At 48.7% G+C, this 23,477-nt stretch overlaps 1 protein-coding gene and 1 pseudogene across 1 annotated transcript; one reads left to right on the top strand and one right to left on the bottom strand.

The window, feature by feature from the left end:
* Positions 1-11,863: 11,863 nt before the first annotated feature.
* On the bottom strand, positions 11,864-20,158 carry ALOX15 (arachidonate 15-lipoxygenase). Its single transcript, XM_038536592.1, has 14 exons — positions 20,024-20,158; positions 18,610-18,814; positions 18,257-18,338; positions 18,026-18,148; positions 17,783-17,886; positions 17,457-17,617; positions 17,060-17,203; positions 15,893-16,102; positions 14,503-14,589; positions 14,215-14,384; positions 13,932-14,053; positions 13,246-13,346; positions 12,952-13,119; positions 11,864-12,835 (listed from the first exon to the last, which is right to left on the bottom strand). The coding sequence occupies exons 1-14, from the start codon at positions 20,156-20,158 to the stop codon at positions 12,656-12,658; spliced, it is 1,992 nt and encodes a 663-aa protein (XP_038392520.1). The 3' UTR covers positions 11,864-12,655.
* A 466-nt stretch (positions 20,159-20,624) lies between these two features.
* On the top strand, positions 20,625-22,867 carry LOC100687392 (annotated as a pseudogene).
* The last annotated feature ends 610 nt before the right edge of the window (positions 22,868-23,477 follow it).

Below are 23,477 nucleotides of genomic sequence, written 5' to 3'. Positions count from 1 at the left end.
TAACCCACATCAGACCAGGGTCAGTGTGGGAGGGCAAACTTTGCACGCATTCAGAGAAGCTTGAAGGACCAGCCCCCCCGCCCTCCCCCCCCAGCCTCCCTGCGCCATCAGCATCACCGCGGGTCTTCTTGTGTGTCCATCCTGGTCCCTCACCGCCCCTGGGGGGCTGGTGTCAACAGCCTGCCGCCCCCTGCTGTGCCGGCTTCCCGGACCGACCTCCGCCAGTACTCCGGCCCGAGTTAGACACAAGTGGGTGTTAGCAAAGAAGGCCCAGGCGGAGCGGTCAGGGAGGGAAGAAGAGCAGAGACTGGTTTCCTGCGGGAGGTCCTTCCAGAAAGTGGGCCGCTGAGGAGAGGGTGGGAAGCTCCTGGGGCCTGGGGGAGGCCCGCCCTAGGGCAGACCTCCCTGCCGCTGCCAGCTGCCGCTGCCAGCCTCCTCTGTCCTTAGGAGAACCCAGCTGTCCGTACTTGCCTCAAGACGATCAGACTCATCTGATAGGAATTTCCGGGGAAGAGGCTGTTGGCCACCAGCATTTGGTGTGAGAAAGAAATGGGGGGACCTCAGAAGTCATCCTTTAGATTTTCATGCAATCCCTTGTTTTTAGGACTACATCTCCTCCCATCCTCAGCTACGCACAGGTGTCGGTGAGCCCAGAGCCCACCTTCTCTAGAGAGTGAGCCTCGGGTCTCCTGCTCCCCCGAGGGAGGGGAGGGTCGGTGAGGGGGCCCTGTGGGTGGGTGGAGGTATGTCTGTGACTTGCAGCCAACACTGTGTGAGCTCTGCTCATGTCCTCTGAGCCCCTCTGAGCTCATCTGATGTTTTTAAGTTAAAACAATTCAAAGCGCGCACAGCAAACTAGTTAAATCAGAAAGGTTTTCTTTGCTTAATTCTTGCCTATTGAGTAGATGTTTTTTGCATAGAATATTTAATAATGCACAAGGTTTACTGCACTCTGACACCCACCCATGGCTTTCAGACACCTCCCTTCCTTAGTCTTCTTTCTGTTCTGTCCCTTGTCACCTTTGCTCATTTCCCCTTCTGACCTATCCTTTAAAATATGGGTGTTTCTGCAGCATTATCAACAACAGCCAAAATAGGGAAACAGCCCAAGTGTCCATCGACTGATGAATGGATAAAGAAGATGTGCTGTATATATACAATGGAATATGACTCAGCCATCAAAAAGAATGAAATCTTGCCATTTGCAACAATCTGGGTGGAGCTAGAGGGCACAGTGCTAAGTGAAATAAGTCAGTCAGAGAAAGACAAACACCACATGATTTCACTCATGTGGAATTTAAGAAACAAAACAAACAAGCAATGGATAAAGAAGAGAAGCAAATCAAGAAGCCAACTCTTAACTCTAGAGAACAAACTGAAGGGGAGGGGATGGAGTGATGGATGAAGAAGGGCACTTGTGAGGATCACTGAGTGATGTATAGAATGTTTGGATCACTGTATTGTACACTTGAAACTAATGTTACACTGTGCATTAACTCATTGGAGTTAAAATTAAATTAATAAAAGAAGAGAAAAGGAAAGGAAAACAGAGAAGAGAAAATAAAATTAAAAAAAAAAAAAGGTGTTCCCTGAGCTTTCACATTCTGTCATGTTGTAAACCTCAGCTCTGCAATCTACTCCCAGGGCTTTGAAGGCAAAAAGACCTCACTGGGTCTATATCCCGGTTTTCAACACAGAGTAAAACACATTTCATGACCACTTCTAAAAGAATTTGTCTTCTTTTCTAACTCCTGAGTTGCCTTCAAAAAAAAGGCTAGAGAGTCTGTGGGGTGCAGAATCAGAGTTAGTTGGATGCATATTATCAAGTCCCATCACAGAGGACTGAGGGTATTGACGAAGAAACGAGCATTGGGATGGGTTATCTGGGAAAATTATATAAAACTTGGAAACCCCCCCCAAACTTCCTCTGAAGCATCTCCCGCTGGCCCTCCCTGGAGCGGACGCCGTGCGGGCTCTGTGCAGGCTGCAAACTGCTCCACAGCTCCAAAGCCAAGGCACTGGTTCAGTCAGGTGAACACTGAGCAGGGGGTAAGTGCAGAGCTTTCGCCCCACAGGCAGCGGGGTGACCGAGGGAAAGTCTGAAAAAGGGATGCGTAGTGCAGCTCCCCAGTTCTTTCATTTTTAAAAAATATTTTATTTATTTATTCATGAAAGACATAGAGAGAGAGGCAGAGACAGGCAGCGGGGGGTGAGGTGGTGGTTCATAGAATTTTATTTTCTGACTATCCCATCAGGGGAAATTCCAAAGTTCATCCAGGAAAGGGAGTCACCATCCTGGAGAAACTACCCCCCCCATCCTCCCCACCCCCCGAGCTTAGACCTGGGTGATGGTGACATCACCATCACTGGAGGAAGATCCTCCCGCAAGAAAAGCAAACAATGCCCCCCTTGAGCCCCACTCCTCCTCTGAGCCAGGAGTGAGAATGGGGATCCCAGCATGCAGTGGTGTGCATGCTCAGATACAGCAAACAATTAGGTGTACAAGACGTCTAAACATGAAATCCGGTTCCAAAAGAGAAAGTTTGCATATTAAACTGCCTGGGGGGCTCAGTGGTTGAACCTCTATCTTTGGCTCAGGGCGTGACCTTGGGGTCCTGGGATGGAGTTCCGCATTGGGCACAGGGAGCCTGCTTCTCCCTCTGCCTGTGTCCCTGCCTCTCTCTCTGGGTCTCTCACGAATAAATAAATAAATAAAATCTTTTTAAAAAAAAGAAGATGTGATATATGTGTGTGTATATAAATATATACACGTACATATATCAACATTGCTCAGCATAAAAAAAAGGATGAGCTCCTGCCATTGGGACAACATGAATGGATCTAAAGAGTATAATGCTTAGTGAAGTGAGTCAGACTGAGAAGCTCAAATACCATATGCTTCCACTCATATATGGAATCTAAGAAAACAAAGGAATAAACAAAAAGTAGAATCAGACCTATAAATACAGAGAACAAATCTATGATGGCCTGAGGAAAAGGAAAGTGGGGTGAAGAGTGGGTAAGATGGGTGAAGGGGAACAGGAGGTCCAGGCTTCCAGTTACGGAGTCAGTTATAAGAATAAAAAGATTCCTTATGGAATCTAGTCCACATACATAGCGCAGTGTGGTGACAGGCAGTAGCTACCCCTGCAGTGAGCACAGCATAACACATAGAGATGTCAAATCGCTGTGCTATATACACCTGCAGGTAATGTAACATTGTGTCAACTATACTTACATTTTTACAAATTTTTAATGAGTAAATAAATACATAAATAAAAATCTCCAATATAGAGTGTTCTTAAGACACCTGAGGGGCTAAGGGGTTGAGCGTCTGCCTTCGGCTCAAGTCATGACCCCAGGGTCCTGGGATCAAGTCTCGCATCGGGGTCCCCACAGAGACCCTGCTTCTCCCTCTGCCTGTGTCTCTGCCTCTCTCTGTGTCTCTCATGAATAAATAAATACAATCTTTTTTTAAAAAAAATAAAGCGTTCTTTAAAGCTTTTTATGACTGCTAATAGTTCGTGTGATAGAAACTCACACATTTTTTTTTCCTTTGGCTTACCGCTCAGCAGGGATGAGTAAAAGTGTTCCTTCTACTCATCCAGAAACTTGAGAGATAGAAAAAATGTGTTTAAATAAGAATACTGATTAAAATTTTATTGATTACAGTTGTTCTGCGCAGTTAACGTGGATTTTATTTTTTCTCATCAGTGTGAAACATTATTCTTTTCACTAAATATTTTATCATTTGATTGAGTAATATTTTTCACTTAAAATATGCTTTTACAACACAAAAGCCATAAGATTTTATCCCTCTGAGACTAACGTAAACAACAGGGTCAATGTATTTGTGGAAAGTAATAAATGTGATTAATGACTTGGCTCTCTTTCCAAGGACTGAGAAGTTTTAAGATGTCATTTTTTTCTGACAGTATGTCTCTTACTTCTAGCCTAAAGAGAATCTTTCTTAGAAGACTGTCATATTTAAAACGTTGTCAATTTTGGCTTTATTTCTATTTTCTCACAGCCTGGCCACTCTGGGATTTCTTATTTTAGGTTTTTATAGGCACTTATTAATTTCTTATAATTAAACAAAACAGAAGCTCTTTAATTTTAAGAATTTTATTATATTTATTTTCTAATGCTTCTATTTAAAGGAAATAACTTCCTGAAGGAAGTTATCTTTTTCTTATTCATGGAGTCTATATAGTACCAATCCTTGGGGAATTGACAACTTTGGCAAACATACTGTTTTAACACCAGAAAATCTAGTGTCCACTAGAGTCGTTGAATTTTCCTGCAATTTTCACTTCTTAATCCTCAATTCACATGGATTTTGACTCGAGGCTATATCTTGAGTCATAATATCTCATATTCAAACAATGTGAGAACAACAAGTGCAGACTGTGTGGAATGTCTTTACAGAAAGAAAAGGGGAAAATACATGCATTCAGAATAGAAAGCACAGCTCTGACCCAAAACTTCACCTCTATCTATACTCCTAGAAGGCAGCTATTTTGAGAAAAGGCCATTTTTTCAGGTTCCCGCTTTCCGTCTTGGAGACTACATACTCTATGCCTGGTCCAGTAGCATCTCAAGAAAACTCACTCAGTTGAGTCTTAATGTTCCCAAAGGAAACCCAACTTTTGGATCTAGAAACACTCTTTCCAAGAAAGGCAATTCTTCCTCTGAGCTCTGCTACTGATTCACGGATCAAACGTCACCTGTATTCCACGGACACACACCCAATGCCATCTGTCAAAAGAAAAACATTAGAAACAATGATCCCCGACAACAGAAAACAGCAAGACAGCAGACCTAATTCTTGCCCTTTCCAAGGTGCGATGTCGGTCGCCACCTGTCCGCAGTGTCCTGTCTATCCTTATTCAATCCAACTCGCAGTGCAGCCTACCTCCTGGCTAGCCAACTACCTGAAGTTTCCAGCCTCCTCTGCAGTTTGGTACGGTCATGTGACTTAGTTCTCTCTCACCAAAGGCAAGCAGGTGCGATGTCAGCTAATCCTGGGGGAACATCTCAAGATTAGACCCCATCTCCTCAATATTCTCTTTCTTTTTCTTCTCCCCACTTTACTGAGGCATAACTGACAAACATTGTATATGTTTAAAGTGCACAATGCAGTGTTTTGATACAGGTACACATGGTAAAAGTGATTCCACAATCCAGCTAATGAACATATCCATTGTCTCCCAGTTACCTGTTTGTGTTTTATTTTTTTCTCGTTAGAAATGGGTTTTTTAATTTTTTTAAAGATGTTATTTATTTATTCATGAGAGACTCAGAGAGAGAGAGAGAGAGAGAGAGATGCAGAGACACAGGCAGAGGGAGAAGCAGGCTCCATGCAGGGAGCCTGACGTGGGACTAGATTCCCGGGACTCCAGGATCATGCCCTGGGCCAAAGGCAGGTGCTACCACTGAGCCACCCAGAGATCCCCAGAAATGGATTAATTCCAGGGTAGTTGACATGCAGTGTAATGTTAGTCTTAGGCATACAATATGGTGATTCAACACATCCATACAACACCTGGTGCTCATCACAAGTGCCCTCCTTATTCCCCGACACCTGTTTAATCCATTCTATTTTTTAAAAGCTTTTATTTATTTATTCATGAGAGACACAGAGAGAGAGGCAGAGACATAGACACAGAGAGAGGAAGGTTCCTCGCAGGCCGATGTGGGACTCCGTTCCAGGACCCCAGAATCATGACCTGAGCCGAGGGCAGATGCTCAACCACTGAGCCACCCAGGGATCCCTGTTTAACCCATTCTAATGACCATCAGTTTCTTCTCAATCGTTAAGAGTCTGGTTCTTGGTTTGCCTCCCTCTCTCTTTTTTCCCCTTTGCTCATATAGTGTTTGTCTTTCCCTGACCGACTTATTTCACTTGGTATTACACTCTCTAGATCCATCCATGTCTTACAAATGGCAAGATTTTACACTTCTTTATGGCTGAATAATATTCCATTATATTTATATACCACTTCTTTTTTTATCCATTCATCTATTGATGAACATTTGGGCTACTCCCATAATTTACCTATTGTAGATAATGCTGCAGCAAACATAGGGTGCATGTATCCCTTTGAATTACTGTTTTTGTATTTCTTGGGTTGATACCCAGAAGTATAATTGCTAGGTAGTAGGGTAGTTCTATTTTTAACTTTTTGAGGAACCTCCATACGTTTTCCACAGTGGCTGCACCAGTTTGCATTCCTTCTAACAGTGCAAGAGGGTTCCTTTCTCTCCACATCCTCACCAACACTTGCTGTTTCTTCTGGTTTTGGTTTTAGCCATTCTGACAAGTGTGAGGTGATATCCCATTGTGGCTTTGATTTGCATTTCCCTGATGATGAGTGATGTTGAGCATCGTTTCATGTGTCCATTGGCCGAGTGGACGTCTTCTCTGGAGAAATGTCTGTTCATGTCTTCTGCCCATTTTTAATTGGATTATTTGTGTTGGGAGATGTTGAGTTGTATCAGTTCTTTATAGATTTTAGAGACTAGCCCTTTATCAGCTATGTCATTTGCAAATATCTTCTCCTATTCTATGGGTTGCCTTTTAGCTTTGTTGATTGTTTCCTTTGCTGTGCAGAAGCTTTTAATTTTGATGTGGTCCCAATAATTTATTTTTGCTATTATTTCCCTTGCCTCAGGAGACTTATCTGGAAAAAATGTTGATGCGGTCAAAGTCAGGCAGTTACCTTCTTTTAAAAGGAGAACCATTAAGATCAAATCTTAATAAATTTCAAGTATGTAATACAGCTTTATTAACTGTCGTCGGCAGAGAATATGCTATCATATTCTCTCCCTCATTCCTACTGGTTACAACCCAACCTCAATCACATGGAGTATCATATCCTATGGAATGGAAGAAAAACAAGAAGAAGAAAACTGGACTCTTGAATTGAGTAGTAGACTCCCTAACTCACTCAGAATGACAGCCTGATTGGTACAATGAGGAGAAATGCGATCCTATCTTAGCCACTGCATATTTGGGGTCTCTTCATCATAACTATAATCTACCCTAATATGCAATGTCCCCATTGATTTTCTAAGCAAAATAGCACTTCAGCATTGTTTCCACTGATTGGAGACGGTGGATAGAAGCCAAGGGACTCCATAGTAGACTACCAACAGTTAAACTTCACTTGCTTTCCTTGGCTAGTGTATCGGCTCACGTTGTCCCCAGGGCACCACTTTGTGTTCAGTTCATCAAAATCGCATCACAGCACCATTGGTTTATTTAGATAAGATGAAAATTTTTAAATCTTTGCTGAAATAAAAAACCTAAAAGAATTATAAGGGCACCTCTATGGCTCAGTTGGTTAAGTCTCTGCCTTAGGCTCAGGTCATGATCCCAGGGTCCTGGGATCCAGCCCCGAATTGGGCTCCCTGCTCAGCGGGGAGTCTGCTTCTCCCTCTCCCTCTGTGAGCTCTCTCTCTCTCTCTATCTCAAATAAATAAATAAATCTTTTTTTTTAATCTAGAAGAATTGAAAAAAAATCTAGAAGAATTGGTGTTTTATGTTTTATGCATGGAGGAGGAGGAAGTGCCAAAGATCCTTTCTGCATAAACAAAGGAAGTTCACAAGTATTTATACTTTTTTAAAAACATAAATGTCCATTAAAAATGTTTGTAGAACAATACATTATTAATCAAAATGGGCCAATCAGAATGACAGCCTTCTTAGAAGTTGTGGAATACTTTCACAGGTAGCAAAAATATCTAAGTTCTGGTGATTTACAAGACTAACTGAGGAGAGTCTATAAGAATAGCTTCACCAGACAGAATGCCACCTACTTTTCTCTGCAGTTGTAGGGGAAGATGCAACATTTTCTCTTATCTTGCAGAGTTCTTGCACTGGTAGTTAAAAGAGCCTAGAGTTTCAAGGCCAAGCAGTGAAATTCCATTAGGAAATCTGCCCTGAGATGCCCAGAATTTACAATAGGGAGGAAAAGAAGATAGAATAGGGTCATTAGCAAATAAAATACAAAGCATGTAATATTTTACATCTACATATCAATAATTGGCATGAAGTTGCTACAGTAAAGGAGATTTGGAAGGATTTTTTAAATATTTTATTTATTTATTCATCTCACACACACACACACACACACAGACACACACACACACACAGGCAGAGACACGGGCAGAGGGAGAAGCAGGCTCCCTGCGGGAAGCCCACTGCAGAACTCGATCCCAGGACCCCAGGATCACTACCTGAGAGAAAGGCAGATGCTCCACCACTGAGGCACCCAGGAGTCCGGGGATTTGAAAGGACTACCTATAAACTGATTATAAAGATTACATGAAAGACAAGACATTTAAGATTATCCAAGAAAACTTTGAAAAAATATATCAAAATATAGGATAAAACCATTATATGTAAGAAATGTAGATAAGAGAAAGATAGACCAGTTGTGCTTTCATTTTCTTTGTTTCCATGAATTTTTTAAATTCTTCTTTAATTTCCTGGAGGTTTTGTTATTTATTCATGAGAGACACAGATTGAGAGAGAGAGAGAGAGGAAGAGACACAGGCAGAGGGAGAAGCAGGCTCCATGCAGGGAGCCTGATGTGGGACTCGATCCCGGGATTCCAGGATCACGCCCTGGGCCGAAGGCAGGCACTAAACCACTGAGCCACCCAGGGATCCCCTAATTTCCTGGTTGTCTTGTTCATTCTTTAGTAGATTCTCTTTAGCCTCCATGTACTTGAGTTCTTTCCAAATTTCCTCTTGTGATTGAGTTCCAGTTTCAAAGCATTGTGGTCTGAAACTATGCAGGGAATTACCTCAGTCTTTTAGTACTGGCTGAGACCTGATTTGTGACCCAGTATGTGATCTTATTCTGGAGAATGTTCCACGTCCACGTGAAAGGAATGTGTATTCTGTTACTTTAGGATGGAATGTTCTGAATATATCTATGAAGTCCATCTGGTGCAGTGTGTCATTCAAAGCCCTTGTTTCCTTATTGATCTTCTGCTTAAATAATCTATCCATTGCAGTGAGTGGGGTGTTAAAGTCCCCTTCCATTGTTGTATTATTATCGATGTGTTTCTTTAATTTTATTATTCATTGGCTTATATAACTGGCTGCTCCCATGTTAGAGGCATAGATATTTACAATTGTTAGATCTTCTTGTTGGAAAGACCCTTTTATTTATGATATAGTGTCCTTCCTCATCTCTTATTACAGTTTTTGGGTTAAAATCTAATTTGATACAAGGATCGCCGCCCCAGCTTTCTCTTGATATCATTAGCATGGTAAATGGTTTTCCATCTGACTTCTTCAATCTGGCGGTGTCTTTGGGTCTAAAATGAGCCTCTTGCAGACAGCATATTAATGGGTCTTGCTTTTTCATCCAATCTGATACCCCTTGTCTTTTGATTAGAGCATTTAGCCATCTACATTAAGAATAACTATCAAAAGATATGAATTTAGTGCCATTGTATTACCAGTAAAGTCACTGTTTCTGTATATTGTCTCTGTTCCTTTCTGGTCTATGTTACTTTTTGGACTCTCTCTTCACTTAAAGCGTCTCTTTTAATATTTCTTTTAGGGCTGGCTTGGTGATCACAAATTCTTTAAGTTTCTGTTTCTTCTGGAAGCTTTTTGTCTATCTTTCTATTTTGAATGACCTCCTAGCTGGATAAAGTATTCTTGGCTATGTATTTTTCTCACTTAGCACTCTGAATATATCATGCCAGTCTTTTCTGGCCTGCCAGGTCTCTGTGGACAGGTCTCCTGACAGGCTGATGTGTCTACCCTTATAGGTTATGGATCTCTTGTCCCAACCTGCTTTCAGAATTTTCTCTGTCTCTGAGATTTGTAAGCTTCACTATTGTTTGTTGGGGTATTGACCTATTTTAATTAATTTTGAGGAGGGTTCTCTATGCCTCCTGGATTTGGAAGCCTATTTCCTTCCCCAGATTAGGGAAGTTCTTGGCTATAATTTGCTTCAATTCTGCCCCCTTCTCTCTTTTTTCTTCTTCTGAAATCACAACTATGGTAATATTGTGTTGCTTTGTGGATGACTTATCTCTCAAATTCTCCCCTCATGATCCACTATCTATCTCTCTTTTTCTCAGCTCCTTTATTCTCCATCATATTGTCTTCCAGATCACTAATTCTCTCTTCTGCCTCATTTATACTAGCAGTTAGAGCCTCCATTTATTTTTGCATCTCATTAATAGCCTTTTTATTTCCACTTGATTAGATTTCAGTTCTTTTATTTCTCCAGAAAGGGATTCTCTAGTGTCTTCTATGCTTTTTTCAAGGCCTGCTAGTATCTCTTTTTAAAAGATTGTGTTTATTTATTCATGAGAGGCACAGAGAGAGGCAGAGACACAGGCAGAGGGAGAAGCAGACTCCCTGCAGGGAGCCCAATGTGGGATTCAAAGCCAGGACCCCAGGATCACGACCTGAGCCAAAGGCAGATGCTCAACCACCGAGCCACCCAGGTGTCCCCCCTGCTAGTATCATTTAACCATTATTCTGAACTCTAGTTCTGACATCTTATTTATATCCATACTGAGTAAGTCCCTGGCATCAGTACTGCCTCTTTTTGAGAGTAAGGTGGCAGCTCTGGGGAACACTAAACATGGAATTACCATATGAACTGGATATTTGACATCTACCTAAAAGTCACTATGACCTTACTTTTTATTCTGTGACTTCACTGGACCTGAAAGGGTATGATTTTGTGTCTTAGAGAACATTCAAACCATCTGTCTTGCTTTTCTCTCCACCAGCCTGTTTGAAAAAAACAAAAACAAAAACAAAACAGTGGCAGGGACTCCTGCCTAGTGCGGTTGGCAGACCATGCAATTCTTGATCTTGGGGTTCTGATTTCAAGCCCTATATTGGGCCTCTAGCTTACTTTTAAAAAAAGAGTTATTTCCAGAAAGCAATGGGATTTGAAGTGTTCTCTGTAAGGGAGTAAGGGGGAAACCTGTCAGAATGAAAGTATCTGACAAGGAACCAATGATGATAGTGAAAGGGGGTGATGCCCAAGAAAAGGGGGGATGGTCTCCAAAGAGAAGGGGTGCCTCTGGGTTTGACCCCAGGACCAGGACCCTGTCACATCATTACCTAAAATCCTTCAATAACTGTTTCCTAAAGGTCAAGACTAATTTCCTGGCACCACCTTCACCTGTCTTCTAGCCCCAGTTGCTCCCACTGCCCCACTGCACAGCCTCCCCAGCTGCAATGTTCTTGTCTGATGCCCAGACCAGGCCACGCTCTCCCCCCAGATCCCAGCATTGAACTCCTCTCTGTGCCTCTCTCTGCGTGTCTCTCATGAATAAATAAAAATCTTTAAAAATAAAATATCTACAAAAAATAAATACCCACAGATGGTCATATTAACAAACAAATGTCTAAGCTTATTTTTCCAAAGTTTTCATCAGATACAGAAGCTGGATCTTATTGATTCTTTTGTTGTCACTCGTTACAATAATGAGGGGTTTTTCTAAAGATTTTATTTATTAATTCATGAGAGACACAGAGAGAGAGAGAGAGGCATAGACACAGGCAGAGGGAGAAGCAGGCTCCATGCAGGGAGCCCGACGTGGGACTTGATCCGGGGTCTTCAGGATCAGGCCCCGGGCCGAAGGCAGTGCCAAACCACTGAGCCACCCGGGCAGCCCGATAATGAGGGTTTTTAAAGTATTTTTCTAGTTTCTTATTTTACTTTGGAGCTTTCCGACAGGGGAACTGCAAATGGTTATAGACATGGACACCACCCCCCCAGTTTTCTTCCATTTATCATCTTTTTTTTTTTTTTTAGATTTTATTTATTTATTCACAAGAAACACACACAGAGAAAGAGGCAGAGACACAAGCAGAGGGAGAAGCAGGCTCCATGCAGGGAGCCCGACGCGGGACTAGATCCCGGGTCTCCAGGATCACGCCCTGGGCTGAAGGCGGCACTAAACCGCTGCACCACTGGGGCTGCCCCATTTATCATCTTCTAAGTGAGCCATGAGACAAAAATCTTGAGAATTGCTGTGAATGGTTTGCTTTTTACTGTGTCTGGCTTCAGGATCTGTAATAAAGTCTGTCCAGTTAGAAAGGTGTTCATACATATTTTCAAAATTTTTTTATTTGAAAGATCGCAGAGAGCACAAGCAGGGGGAGCAACAGGCAGAGGCAGAGGGGGAAGCAGATGCCCCCTCTGAGCAGCAAGCCCAACGTGGGACTCGATAGATCCTAGGACCCTGGGATCATGACCCCAACCCAAGGCAGACACTCAACAGACTGACCCACCCGGGTGCCCCTGGCCAATATTTGCTTTAGAACAGTTTGCTCTAACTTCTTTCCTTTTGTTGTCTAAAATCTCTGTTGATTGCCATTAAATCACATTAGGTTCAAAATCGTATGTGGCTCATAAAAGGTGTGGAGCAATAGGTAGGGACACCCTCTCCTGCTCTTGGAACCTGGCTCTTCCCTGCCCCAGGGGAGACCCAAAGGATGAGGGAGGCAGCGGGAAGAGGCCCTTAGGGGGCCCGTCTAGAATAAAAGTGTCTGCCAAGGGCACAGACCATGGAAAGGTGACCCTTGGTGGGGGGGCTGGGGCTGCGGGGGTGGGATTGGAAGCGCTGGGGGGTGGGTGCGGCTCCGCAGAAGGCAGCACTCAGATGGCCACACTGTTTTCCACCAGGCTGGGCTGCAGGTACTGGTAGGGCATGTCCAGCTTTGCATTCCGGGTCTCGATTTCCTTCTCCAAAACAGCCAGCTCCTCCCTGAACTTCTTCAGCACGTCCTTGGGTCCAGGGCCTGAAAAATACTCCTCCTGGTGCTGGCCCAGAGCCACCTGGTGGAGAGAGGAAGGCAGCTGAGAGCCTGGGACCCACACGCAGCGTGGAGGGTGCGCTGCCTCCCTCACCTGCCTGCCCCTCCCGGCCCCCAGGGGCGCCCCACTGCCAGCACCATCACAGGCTGGCGGCGGCCCAGCTGCCAGGTGATGGACATCTGCAGCGAGGCCTGATGGCAGTTGGGCAGTGTTGCCATAACTGTCTCCAGTGTCACGTCCTTGGTGGTAGGAGGCGGCAGCCGCATGGTGCAGGGCGCGTTAGGGACCCAAGTGTACCAGTCCAGCTAGGGAGGGAGGGGCAGATGTCTAGAGTCAGTGCCTGCTAAGCACAGAAGGCCCTCAGCCCACCTGCACACAGCCCCCTGCACCACTCCAGGTGCAAACTCCCAGCTGCCCACCATGGTCCGTACCTGGCCCAGGTGGGTGGACGAGTGCTGGCCAGTACAGGTGAATATACACATGGTGAGAAAGTGACACATCTGGTCGCGGGACTGTAAGGAGTTGGGGAACCCTGCAGGGGGTTCAGGGGAGGAACAGAAGCACAGCTCAGACACAGGGCAGTGAGGGGAGACCACAGGGGTGAGGAAGGGCACTCGGTCCTCTCAGGGTCCCTGGGCTCTGATGGCAAGCTGGGTTGGAATGGGGGTGGGGGGATCTGCTGGGAGGGTCCCACCCAGTGGGGTCCTGGTGTGGCTCCTGCTGGCCCATTACCGGTCAGGTGTTTAGCAAGCTGGCTACCATCACGTTGGTAACCACAGTGGAAATATTCACAGGACGAAAATGGGCAAATGCTACAAATCAGGACTCCCCTCTCCCACCGCCCCCCTATGCGCCTCCCCCCCCCCCCCCCACCCAGGATGCTGGCTGTTAAACATTTACAAACAGCCATGGGTCTTGAGGCAGCTGGGACCTAGAGGGATTCCCAGGGCATACGATGGGACCTGTCTCTAGCTGGTACAAAAGGAATCTGGGAGGGCCTTTGGGCATTTTCACTGGGCTGGAAATGCTTCTGGAAGATTCCACAGAAATAGGATTCTAGGGAGATTCCCAAGGGAACTATGTGGTATTGGAGGTCCCAGGCAGGGGCTAGCCTTACCTTGGTCCTGAGCCCCCCGCAACCCGACCTCAGTGATCTCTCGACACCAAGTCTGCAGCTCCAGATCATCTCTCACAGCCTCGTTCGTCTTGTAGTGGAGATACACGATGCCCTGCACATAGCTGCGCCCCAGCGTGGGGGTCAGGAGGGCTGCAGCTTGCCAGGAGCCTCCGGCCCTGGGCTCCTACCCCCTCACCTGCCTGGGTCAGGGGCCCCAGCCCCCCAGCCGAGACACAGGCTGTCCTGAGTCCTCCCCACCCAGCCCTGCCTCACCCCTCCTCACCGGTAGAGGATTTCCCAAAGCCGCAGAGCATCCTGCGCATAGAAGGAAGACTCGACTCCCAGGAGCCCCCGGTTGGCCAGGTCAGTGGGAGGACAGAAGGAGCGGTAGGTTAGGAAGGCTCTAGCTCGCTGGAGCAGCTCCACGTGGCCTCCGCCACCTGTGCTCACCACCTGAGGAGCAAGGGCCAGGTGGCGTCAGGCAAATCAGCCAGCCCTGGGGGGGGGGGGGGTTGTGGAACCCAGAGCCAAGGGGAGAGTGGGCTCCAGAATGCCCCTGCCTTCCTCCTACCTGGTCGAAAACACCGTTGTCAGAGATGAGCCCCGTCCTGGCCCGAACGTTAATTTCCAAGGTGTAGCGCAGATGGGGGATGAGAAGCTGTGTGTGTGTATATATATATATAATATTTATATATTGATACATGATATGGAGATAATATTTCTATATGGATACATGATACATACATAGACAAAATTACATAAAATTTCTCCCCCTATGAAATTTTCATGCTAGGGATCCCTGGGTGGCTCAGCAGTTTAGCACCTGCCTTCAGCTCAGGGCATGACCCTGGGGTCCTGGGATCGAGTGCCGCGTCGGGCTCCCCGCAGGGAGCCTGCTTCTCCCTCTGCCTGTGTCTCTGCCTCTCTGTCTGTGTCTCTCATTAATAAATAAATAAAATCCTTTTTTAAAAAAAGAAATTTTAATGCTAGATATACTGTATCTGTTATGTACTATATGCATATATGTGTTTTATACATAAAAATAGTAAGTTTTTTGCCTCCCCAGAAGCACTTTCACCCATCTGGGGGGCATAACAGCCCCCCACTTGAGAATGCATGGCCTAACCTGCCTGCCTCCGGAACATCATCTCCTACCCTCTCCCCTTTGTCCATTCTGAATCTACTGGGTTTTTTATTGCCTTTTTTTCCCCAAGATTTTATTCTTTTTTCCCTTTGTCCATTCTACTCACCTTCTTTCTGTCCCTCAAACATCCCAGCCTTGTTCCTGCCACAAGACCTTTGATCAAATGAATCTTTCCTGACCACCGGGCCTACCCACCCTGCTCTGGTTCTCCACATTGTACTTATCACAGCTCATAGGGTCCCATACAGTCTGTATTGTCTGCTAGCCCTTAATGGAAATGAAAATCCCCATTTTCAGGACCTTGCCTGTCTTGCTTCTCACTGGCATCCAGAATCGCTCATGCCCCGTGAGATGCACCCCCAAGAAAACAAGTGAATGGGTGGACAGTCTGTGCTAATTGTCCACAATGAACTGGCTGCCAGTGTTGTCCTGAGTCCCTCTTGATAGCCTATGTGTTACTACTTTAGGATTCTTTAAAACTGGCTGAAAAAATACTTTTTGCTATTTGTATGATCCTCTCTTGTTGGACTCCTCAGTCGTTTGTGTGTACCCTTCCTATAATAGTGAATGGATATCTGTGGTTTATACATGAAACGGGTAGGACTGCTCACTCTGCCCCCCGCCCCCGACCATGGCTCCTTTTTGCCTCCCCGGGAGGACGTACCACCCCATTCAGAAGGCACAGCAGGCCGTGCTCCTGCTCCTGGCTCACTTGTCTTTCTTGGTTGGCTCTCCCCACCCTGAGAGCCCCCCCCAGGGAGGGTGCCATGGGGCCTGGAGAAAGGGGCAGGCCAGAGCGAGGCGAGTAAGGTGCTACCTTGAAGATGGGGTGTATGGACGGAAGGCACCTCATGGTGGCCACGGTGATGACCTCTGCCATCAAGTGTCCCCGCAGAAGGTGAGACTGCAGCTCGTGGATCTGAAAGTCAGAGCTACGGACCCAGCACTTGGCCAGGAGCCAGACCATCGGGGGATCCGTGGGCAGGAAAAGCGGTGGTGGAGGGCATCCCACACGTGGCAGCTGGAGCTGGAGCAGGGACAGGGAGTAAGATACCCCACACACACACACTGCGTGCCTCTCCCCTGAGGCTCCCTCCCACACTTAGCTCTGCCCACACTTGCCTGTGCTTCCTGCCCTGCAGCCCCCAGCTGGCTGCCTTCTGCAGAAATGGTTCTCTCTCCGCTCTCCCACTGGCTTCCTCTGACCTCACTTCCCCTTCGGCTTGCAGTAGGAGTGGATACCGCCTGCACACAGCTGGCTCTGCCCGCAGTCCTGAACTGTCACTGGCCACACTTTACAATCTGGATGTCCCCCTGTTACCTCAAAGTTGGGCTCTTGATTTTCCTCTTGACTTGTCCTTTCCTCTTGACTTCTGCAGGAACCTTGCCCAACTCCTTCTCCTCCTCCTCTCTCCCTGAACCCAGGCCAGTTTGATCATCCTCAGCATCACACAGCTGATCCCCACATCTGAGCCCAACCCCTCTGCCTTGGACAGTCGCTGAACCCATTGCCCAAATCCTAGGGTCTGGCATCCCCCTCCTGGGCCCCAGCCTGAACACAGGCGCCCGCCGCAGCAGCCTGCCTCGGCTTCCTGTCCTCCTGCACCCCAGCTGGGCCCCCACAGCCCGCAGGGTGTGGCCCCTCTGCCTCACACTGCTCCCCAACACCCCAGGCCAGCTGGCCCCTGAGAGTCCCTGGGGAGTCACCTGACCCTCACCTCGGTGGGGTCCTGCCTGAGGGTCTAAGTCCTGAGCCTCCTCCAAGGCTCACATCACCTCCAAAGGGCAGCCCCAGACTGCTCTGTCCTCAGTGACTTCCTCAGCCCTGAAGCCTCTTCAGACTCACCCAGCCAGTCTCTCCGGCAGCCTGGCCCTTTCCTGTGCCTTAGGCCTTTGCAGGGGGGAGTGGGGACTCTGAATTTGCATGAGGGTCTGAGCGGGAGGACAAGCACTACTGGAGAGCAACACTGCTGGGTCCTCTCACCTGGATGACCATGGGCAACAGTTTCCCATCAGGCTGCAGTTTCAGCATGACCAGAGGGGCGGCCAGGTACTGCTGGCTGCACAAGATGACATTGGCCTTGATCCCGTCCAGCAGCACGAAGTCCGCCTCGAACAGCCTGCCTCCCTGTGTGGGGGTAGCGGGCGAGGGCTGCTGTCCTTGTGACTGTCTCTGCCAACCACTCTTCCTCCCTCCATCACTGTTCTCACTCAGGGAGGAGGCACAGAGTCACATGTCTCAGGGGTCACTCCCGATTTCTCCTGCCAAATCCCTTCTTGCCATCCAGTAGGAAGCTGCCCCCACAGTGGACCCCAAAACACAAACACTAACCACATTGCCATTTCAGTGCATGACCTCTTTAGGGCTCTTCTGTGCGTACCTGGAGCTCCTGCTCCAGCTGGATCTGCAGCTCCTCCATCCCCGGAGGGAACTTCAGGCGTGCAGGCAGCTGCCTGGAGCGCCTCAGTATCATGGGGTTAGCACCGTTGAGAAACTGGTACCCAAACAAGGCGTCTTCTTTCCAGGAGTCCCGCACCTTCTCTGGGGGTGACAGTCATAGGGATCTGAGCGCCCCCACCAAACCATCCCCAGTTGACCCCAGCCTACCACAGGGGCCCCCGCCTCTGGTCTCCCAGCCCTGGGTGCCTGGGTTGGGTTGGGTCCGAGATAAGGGCCCTGGGAGAAGCCCTGGGGTGAGGTACTAACTAGCCAACTTGCTCTGGTCACACCAGAAAATTCGGTTGAAGTCATCCAGATCATTCCAGCAAGTGAAGAGATTTAAAGAGTCTTTGATGGCTAGGTCTGCCAGCCTTCAGGGAAAGAGAAGCAGAGTTTGAGAGTGATGCTCAGGATCAAACACATAAGGACAGGCACCCACCTGAGGCTGGCCCAGCCCTGTGCAGTCCTCAGCCCTTCCGCCTCCCTGGCATCCAGCCCCCCTGTTCTCACCCCTTCGCCAGCGAAGCCTCAAAATCAATTCTCTTATCTTCCAGAAATCGTTCATCTGCAGGGAGGTCAGAGATCGTGGCCCCAACGACATTCAGGATTAATCCATCCTTCCAGTTACCCCACCTGCCATGGAGAAGTGAAAGCAGACGTTGGTAGTGGGGGGGGTGGTCAACAGCTCCCCGCGGGCGGGGTGGGGTCGGGAGGAGTGTGGGGCGCGGGAGTAGCGCTGACCGGTACAGGTTCCTCTTCTTTTCCAGCTCCTTTTCCCTGTAGTCCTTGAACAAGTCTTGAGGGTCGTCCACCACCGTCCGGCCTAGACATGGGGAGGAGAGCTTGGGCCGTGCGACCCTCCTGGTCCCGGGTCCCGCCGAGGGCGCCTCGTCAGCCCTCCCTTCCCGCTGGCCCTGGGCCTTCAGCATCACTCCCTCCTCCAACCTCCAGGCGCTGGAGGCGGGTGGGGGGCGCGCGCAGCCCTCTCCCCAACCCCGCGCCCCAGGTCCCAGCTCCCCGTGTCCTGCCTCCCTGCCCTGCTCCACACCCACCCCCCGCCCGCAGGCCTCCTCACACTCCAGCCCCACGCTCACCGGTGCCCTCGGGGAGGCTCAAGATGCCACTGCCTTCCACCCAGCGGTAGCACGGGAACGTGAACTCTTCCCCGCTGTCCCCGGGGCCCTGCACGGAGATCCAGTTGCAGAACCAGGCGTCGTCCTGAAGGAAGTGCCATTTCTGCAGTTTCACGAACAGCAACGGCCCCAGGTGCTCCTCCACGTCCACCTTGAATTCCGTCTCCTGCGACGGCAGAAGGGGCTCAGCGTCCGCGGGGCGCGCGGGAAGGGGCCCTTGGACTGAGCCTGGCTCGGGCTGGACGCCCTTCCGTGAGCTTCGGGAACGGCGCGCGGAGGGAGCCAGAAAGAGAAGGGGGCGCGCACGGGGCAGGTGGGTCGGGGAGACGCAGGGGGAACGTGGGGAGGTGCACTCCTTCCTTCTCTATTTCCTCCCTGTGGACTTCGCCTGCGCCAAGCCCCGAGCCCGGAAGGAGCGCACCTGTGCGCGTGAGACGCTGGGCTGAGGCGGCTGCTCCCCCGCGTCCCCCAGGCTGGGCTCTTTTTTTTTTTTTTTTAATGATAGTCACATGGTGGGGGCGGGGGGAGGGCAGAGACACAGGCAGAGGGAGAAGCAGGCTCCATGCACCGGGAGCCCGACTCGATCCCGGGTCTCCAGGATCGCGCCCTGGGCCAAAGGCAGGCGCCAAACCGCTGCGCCACCCAGGGATCCCCAGGCTAGGCTCTTTATTGGCGTGTCCAGGGTCTTGGATGGGTCCTGGGAACACGCGGAAGCCGCTCACAGGTTCCACGCCGGGGCCCGTTGCAAGGTGGAATGTTTGCGACAAAGCGCTCGGCTGCAGAAGGGCTGGGAAGGGCGGCGCAGAAGCGGCGAGGCGGTGGAGAGGGTGGGTGGAGGTGACCGCGTTCAAGGGCGCCCTGGCGGGCGTGGGGGTGAGAGGCGGAGCTCGGGCTGCGGAGACCCGAGGGGCCAGGAGACCCAGCAGACCGCGCCGGATTCCGGGTTAGAGGCGGAGAGGGGGAGGCGCGAGCTACCGCCGGGGGTGGGGGGCGCTAGGGGCGGGCGGAGGGCCGAGAAGCGTCCATGGGGCAGCCGGATCTGGGGGCTTGGAGAGAGCGGGACAGGCGATGAGAATTGGGGTGTCGGGGCCGAGGCGAGTCTCAGGTGGATGTGATGGGACCGGGGACGCGGGTCGGACATTCGGTGTTCTCATCTCCGCCGGCGCCCCCATCTCCACCCCATGCGGCCGAGAAAGCCCGCAGGTCGGACCCCCAGCAACAGCGGAGGAGGCTTGAAACGGCAGCTTTTGAGAATAGAAGGCACCGGAGGACGGACGGCAGGTCCAAGGAAAGGCCGGGCGCGGGAACACGTCCTGAGCGCGCCCTGTGCGCTGCGTCCCGGCTGGAGGCTCCCCTGGCCCCGCGCGCGGCTCACCTGGCCCCGCGCCGGCCGCAGGCGCTTCCGGATCTCCGCTTCCCCGTGCTGGCCCACGAGCCACAGCTGCACCTGGTTTTGGGAGCCCGCGCACAGCGAGGAGCCGGTGGACACGCGGATGCGGTAGAGACCCATCCTGCCTGAAGACGAACGCGCCGTCTGCGGAGGAAGAGGACTGGACACGCCAATAAAGAGCCCAGGACCCCGCCCCTCTGAAGCCTAGCGGTCCAGGGTGTGGTGGTTCCCGGGTCTCCGACCAACCCCCGCGCACCCCAGAGCTCAGCCCAAGCCCAAGAAGGCGGGCCTGGCGGGGACCGGGGATGCGCCCCGTGTCCCGGCGGATGGAGAAGGAGGAAAGGGGAAGCAGATGAGGGTTGGGGCAGAAAACCTGCAGAACAGGTCTCCACCTGCAGGACTGGAGCAGATGGATGTCAGCAGGCGGCTGGGAAGGCCTCTCCAACCAAACACAAGCGCTGGTGCCCTGGCCACACCAAGTGGCTCACCCCTGCAAGGGTCATGCTTAGGGTTGCAGGGGAGGGTGAAGAGGTAAAGGAGAGCTGCTCCTCAGGAGCTTGTGAGTGAGGTACATCAAGGCCACTGAATTAAGTCAATCGCTTGGAACACTTGCCAGCCTTCCCTGTGCCAAACTCTGGGGCTCATTCCCTACTGTGCATCACCTGAAAAGGACTCACCTCACAAAACTTCTGTGAAGGTTAATGAGCTTTCACTCTCCTCTATCCCCAGGGGTCAATCTAAATGTGTAGAGGAGCCAAGGACCCAGTTTGAAGAGAGCATCTCACATCTCCGACATTATTGTGAGCCATCTACAGGTTGGCGTCAGAGAATATACTCACAAACTAAGCCCAAGAGCTTGATTCAGTGTGGGGTAGACCACTATGAATATCTCCAAAATGTACCTCCTGGATTTTTCTCTGAGACTTGGTAACACCAAGAGAAATTGTTGGACTTCTTTTGGCTAGAGGTTCAGAAATGAAGAAGCTGGTGTATCCAGCTGGGGTCATGGGATGAGCTGTCTCTTTTCATCATCCTCAATAAGCCGTTGTATTGGTCCAGGTCAGTGGGGGAGAAATTGTTTGAATGGGGTTTACGAGGATCCACAGTCATAGAAGATTTGTGGAAGGAGAACTTTCAGGAGCCAGGAAATGTGAGGAAATCACCTGGAAATAAATAAAATGCTCCATGCTCTGCTCATTTGAATCAGTTACAGGTAAATATTGGAAACTCCATGCAGTAAACCAGTAATTCTACAGAAAAATGGCAGAGTGTCAAGGCCACTTTTATGCAAACAGGCTTGCATGATGGACACAAACAGGGGCCCGAGCAACCCCCTGGCTGAACACAGTCACCTCCATCAGGGGACCCACCTCAAAAGAGCCATAAGCCCTAACTGACCAGTGAGCTCCTTACAACCAGGCACAGTTACCAAAAAGGGGGAGAATTCCACCCGTCCTCAGACCTCTTCACCTTCTCCCCTTCAAACCAGCCCCCTCCCGCCACCTCCTGGCAGGCAGCCTCTCATCTGCTGTCCTGCACCTGCTCCCTCGAGGTGTATTCAGTAAACTCCTATCTCCTTTCTTCTGCCTCCGATGAATTCATTCCCTCCCCCACATACTGGCTTCCACTCCACATTTGGGAGCCCCCATCCAATCTAGAGACACCACATTTATCCATTTAGAGAAGTCCGTACTGAATGTAGTAAATTGGCTTTTTTCTTCAGGAAAAACTGTATTAGACTGCTTTGTAATCCCGGGTGATGCTATACTACAAGTGGACTGATGAGAAACCCTTTCCCCTAGAGATAATGTCCACCCTTAGACCTCCTCGTTCTCATGTTGTTATTTATACACATAATTAAAATGCCAAGTTAAAAAAAAAAAAAGCAAAGTAGGGGAGAGGCTTTCCCAGAAACCATCCATCAGCCTCTCCTTATCTATTTTGGCCAAAACTGGGCACCAAACCCAAATCCTTCAAGCTGGCAGGGGAGATGGAACCACGTGATCCCCTCAGCCTTATCAGGATTTCCCTGTGCCACACAGGGATGGGTGGACACACAAATATATGTAGGCCCCACCAGCAAATAAACAGAGATAATGGATTAGGGAGTAGGGACCCAAGGGGGTCTGCTGCAATTAGTTTGGGAAACACCTAAATGCATAATGACATTAAAAAGAGAAAAGTCACCATGAACTGTTGCCAAACAGTATAATACAGAGGAGAGGGCTTACATTGGGATTTTTTGACATTTTTATAGGTTTTAATAAGAAAGGGAATGTCACTATATATGAATGTGCTTCTCCTACATATACTTCTGTTTATAGTGAATAGAGATATATGTTCATCCCACTGGTACATTGAAGAGGATAAAAACAGACAACTGTGCGTGAGCCAAATAGTCTTGGGAAAAAATAGGAGCCATTCCAAGAACAGAAAGGACTGATCGGCACGTGTGACTACCCATGACAACCCCGCAGAAGGAGGTCCAACTATTCAACCAGCTCTGACGCTCATGCTCCACGGCCAGGAAGAAACGGAGTCCTGAGATGCTGAATTAGCTAAAGTCCCAAAGAGGAGCCTTAATGTGCAAACACAACCCTCCCCTCTCCTAGAAGGTGAATCCACTAGGTACCCCCTCAACCACTGCAAGACATTGATAGTGCATGCGTATTTTTATAAATCATACTAACAAAGCAAGTCAGTGGATCATCGTAATGGTAGAACAAGGGTTCTGTAAGTCTGGCCAAATGAAACTAAAGGCATACATCATTTCAGGGAGGAAAGATAGATCAAATAAGCTAACATTTACGGGGAAGATAAGCCTCAGAGCCCCAGCTCAATCTGCTGAGACCCTCAGTGCACATGAGGGTCTGAGACAATATCCTTTTGTAGGGGGTGAGGGGGCAGGACTGGGGTGGGGGTAGTATCTAACAAGATTCCAGTAATACAGAATCATCAAGAAAACATCAAAAGAAGTATTTTATCAACTTTAAGAATGTATCTTATTCCCAGAGAAAAACAAGAATGAGTAGGAGGCAATGAAGTAATGAAGTAAATCTGTGATGTTGGTGTATTTAAAACAGAGGTAAAGGTAATGACAATAAGTCTTCAATCACTTCTTTTCATTGTTAAATCTGTCACTGCAGTTTACATTGCTTAAGGAAATTTAGGTTTGTAACCAACATTCAGATTTAGCATTTATATTTCAGTGTTTTGTTTATAGATTATGTTGAATAAAGTTGAGATTAAGTAAAATACACATATAGGAGGGTTCTCTCCATAGGCAAAAAAAAAAAAAAAAATCCTCAAACTTTGGAAACCCTATCAACAGTGAGCATAAACCCTGTCGAACAATAAGCATTTAAAAAAAAATAAGTGTACACCAAAGCATTAGCAATGATTATTACTAGGGAGTAGGAGAAGGTGGGGAAGGAACTTA

The sequence above is a fragment of the Canis lupus genome, chromosome 5, assembly GCF_011100685.1.
Source record: "Canis lupus familiaris isolate Mischka breed German Shepherd chromosome 5, alternate assembly UU_Cfam_GSD_1.0, whole genome shotgun sequence".
Lineage (NCBI taxonomy): Eukaryota > Metazoa > Chordata > Mammalia > Carnivora > Canidae > Canis > Canis lupus.
The sequence above is the reverse complement of the archived record's forward strand: the minus strand, read 5'-3'. Positions and strand labels throughout refer to the sequence as shown.

Excerpts from the sequence above, each read along its gene's own strand:
- ALOX15 (XM_038536592.1), bottom strand. The coding sequence starts at position 20,158 with ATGGGTCTCTACCGCATCCGCGTGTCCACCGGCTCCTCGCTGTGCGCG. Across the intron at positions 17,618-17,782 it reads TGACCAGAGCAAGTTGGCTA|AGAAGGTGCGGGACTCCTGG; the intron begins GTTAGTACCTCA and ends TGTCACCCCCAG. Across the intron at positions 12,836-12,951 it reads GCCGCCGCCAGCCTGTGATG|GTGGCTCTGGGCCAGCACCA; the intron begins GTGCTGGCAGTG and ends TCTCTCCACCAG.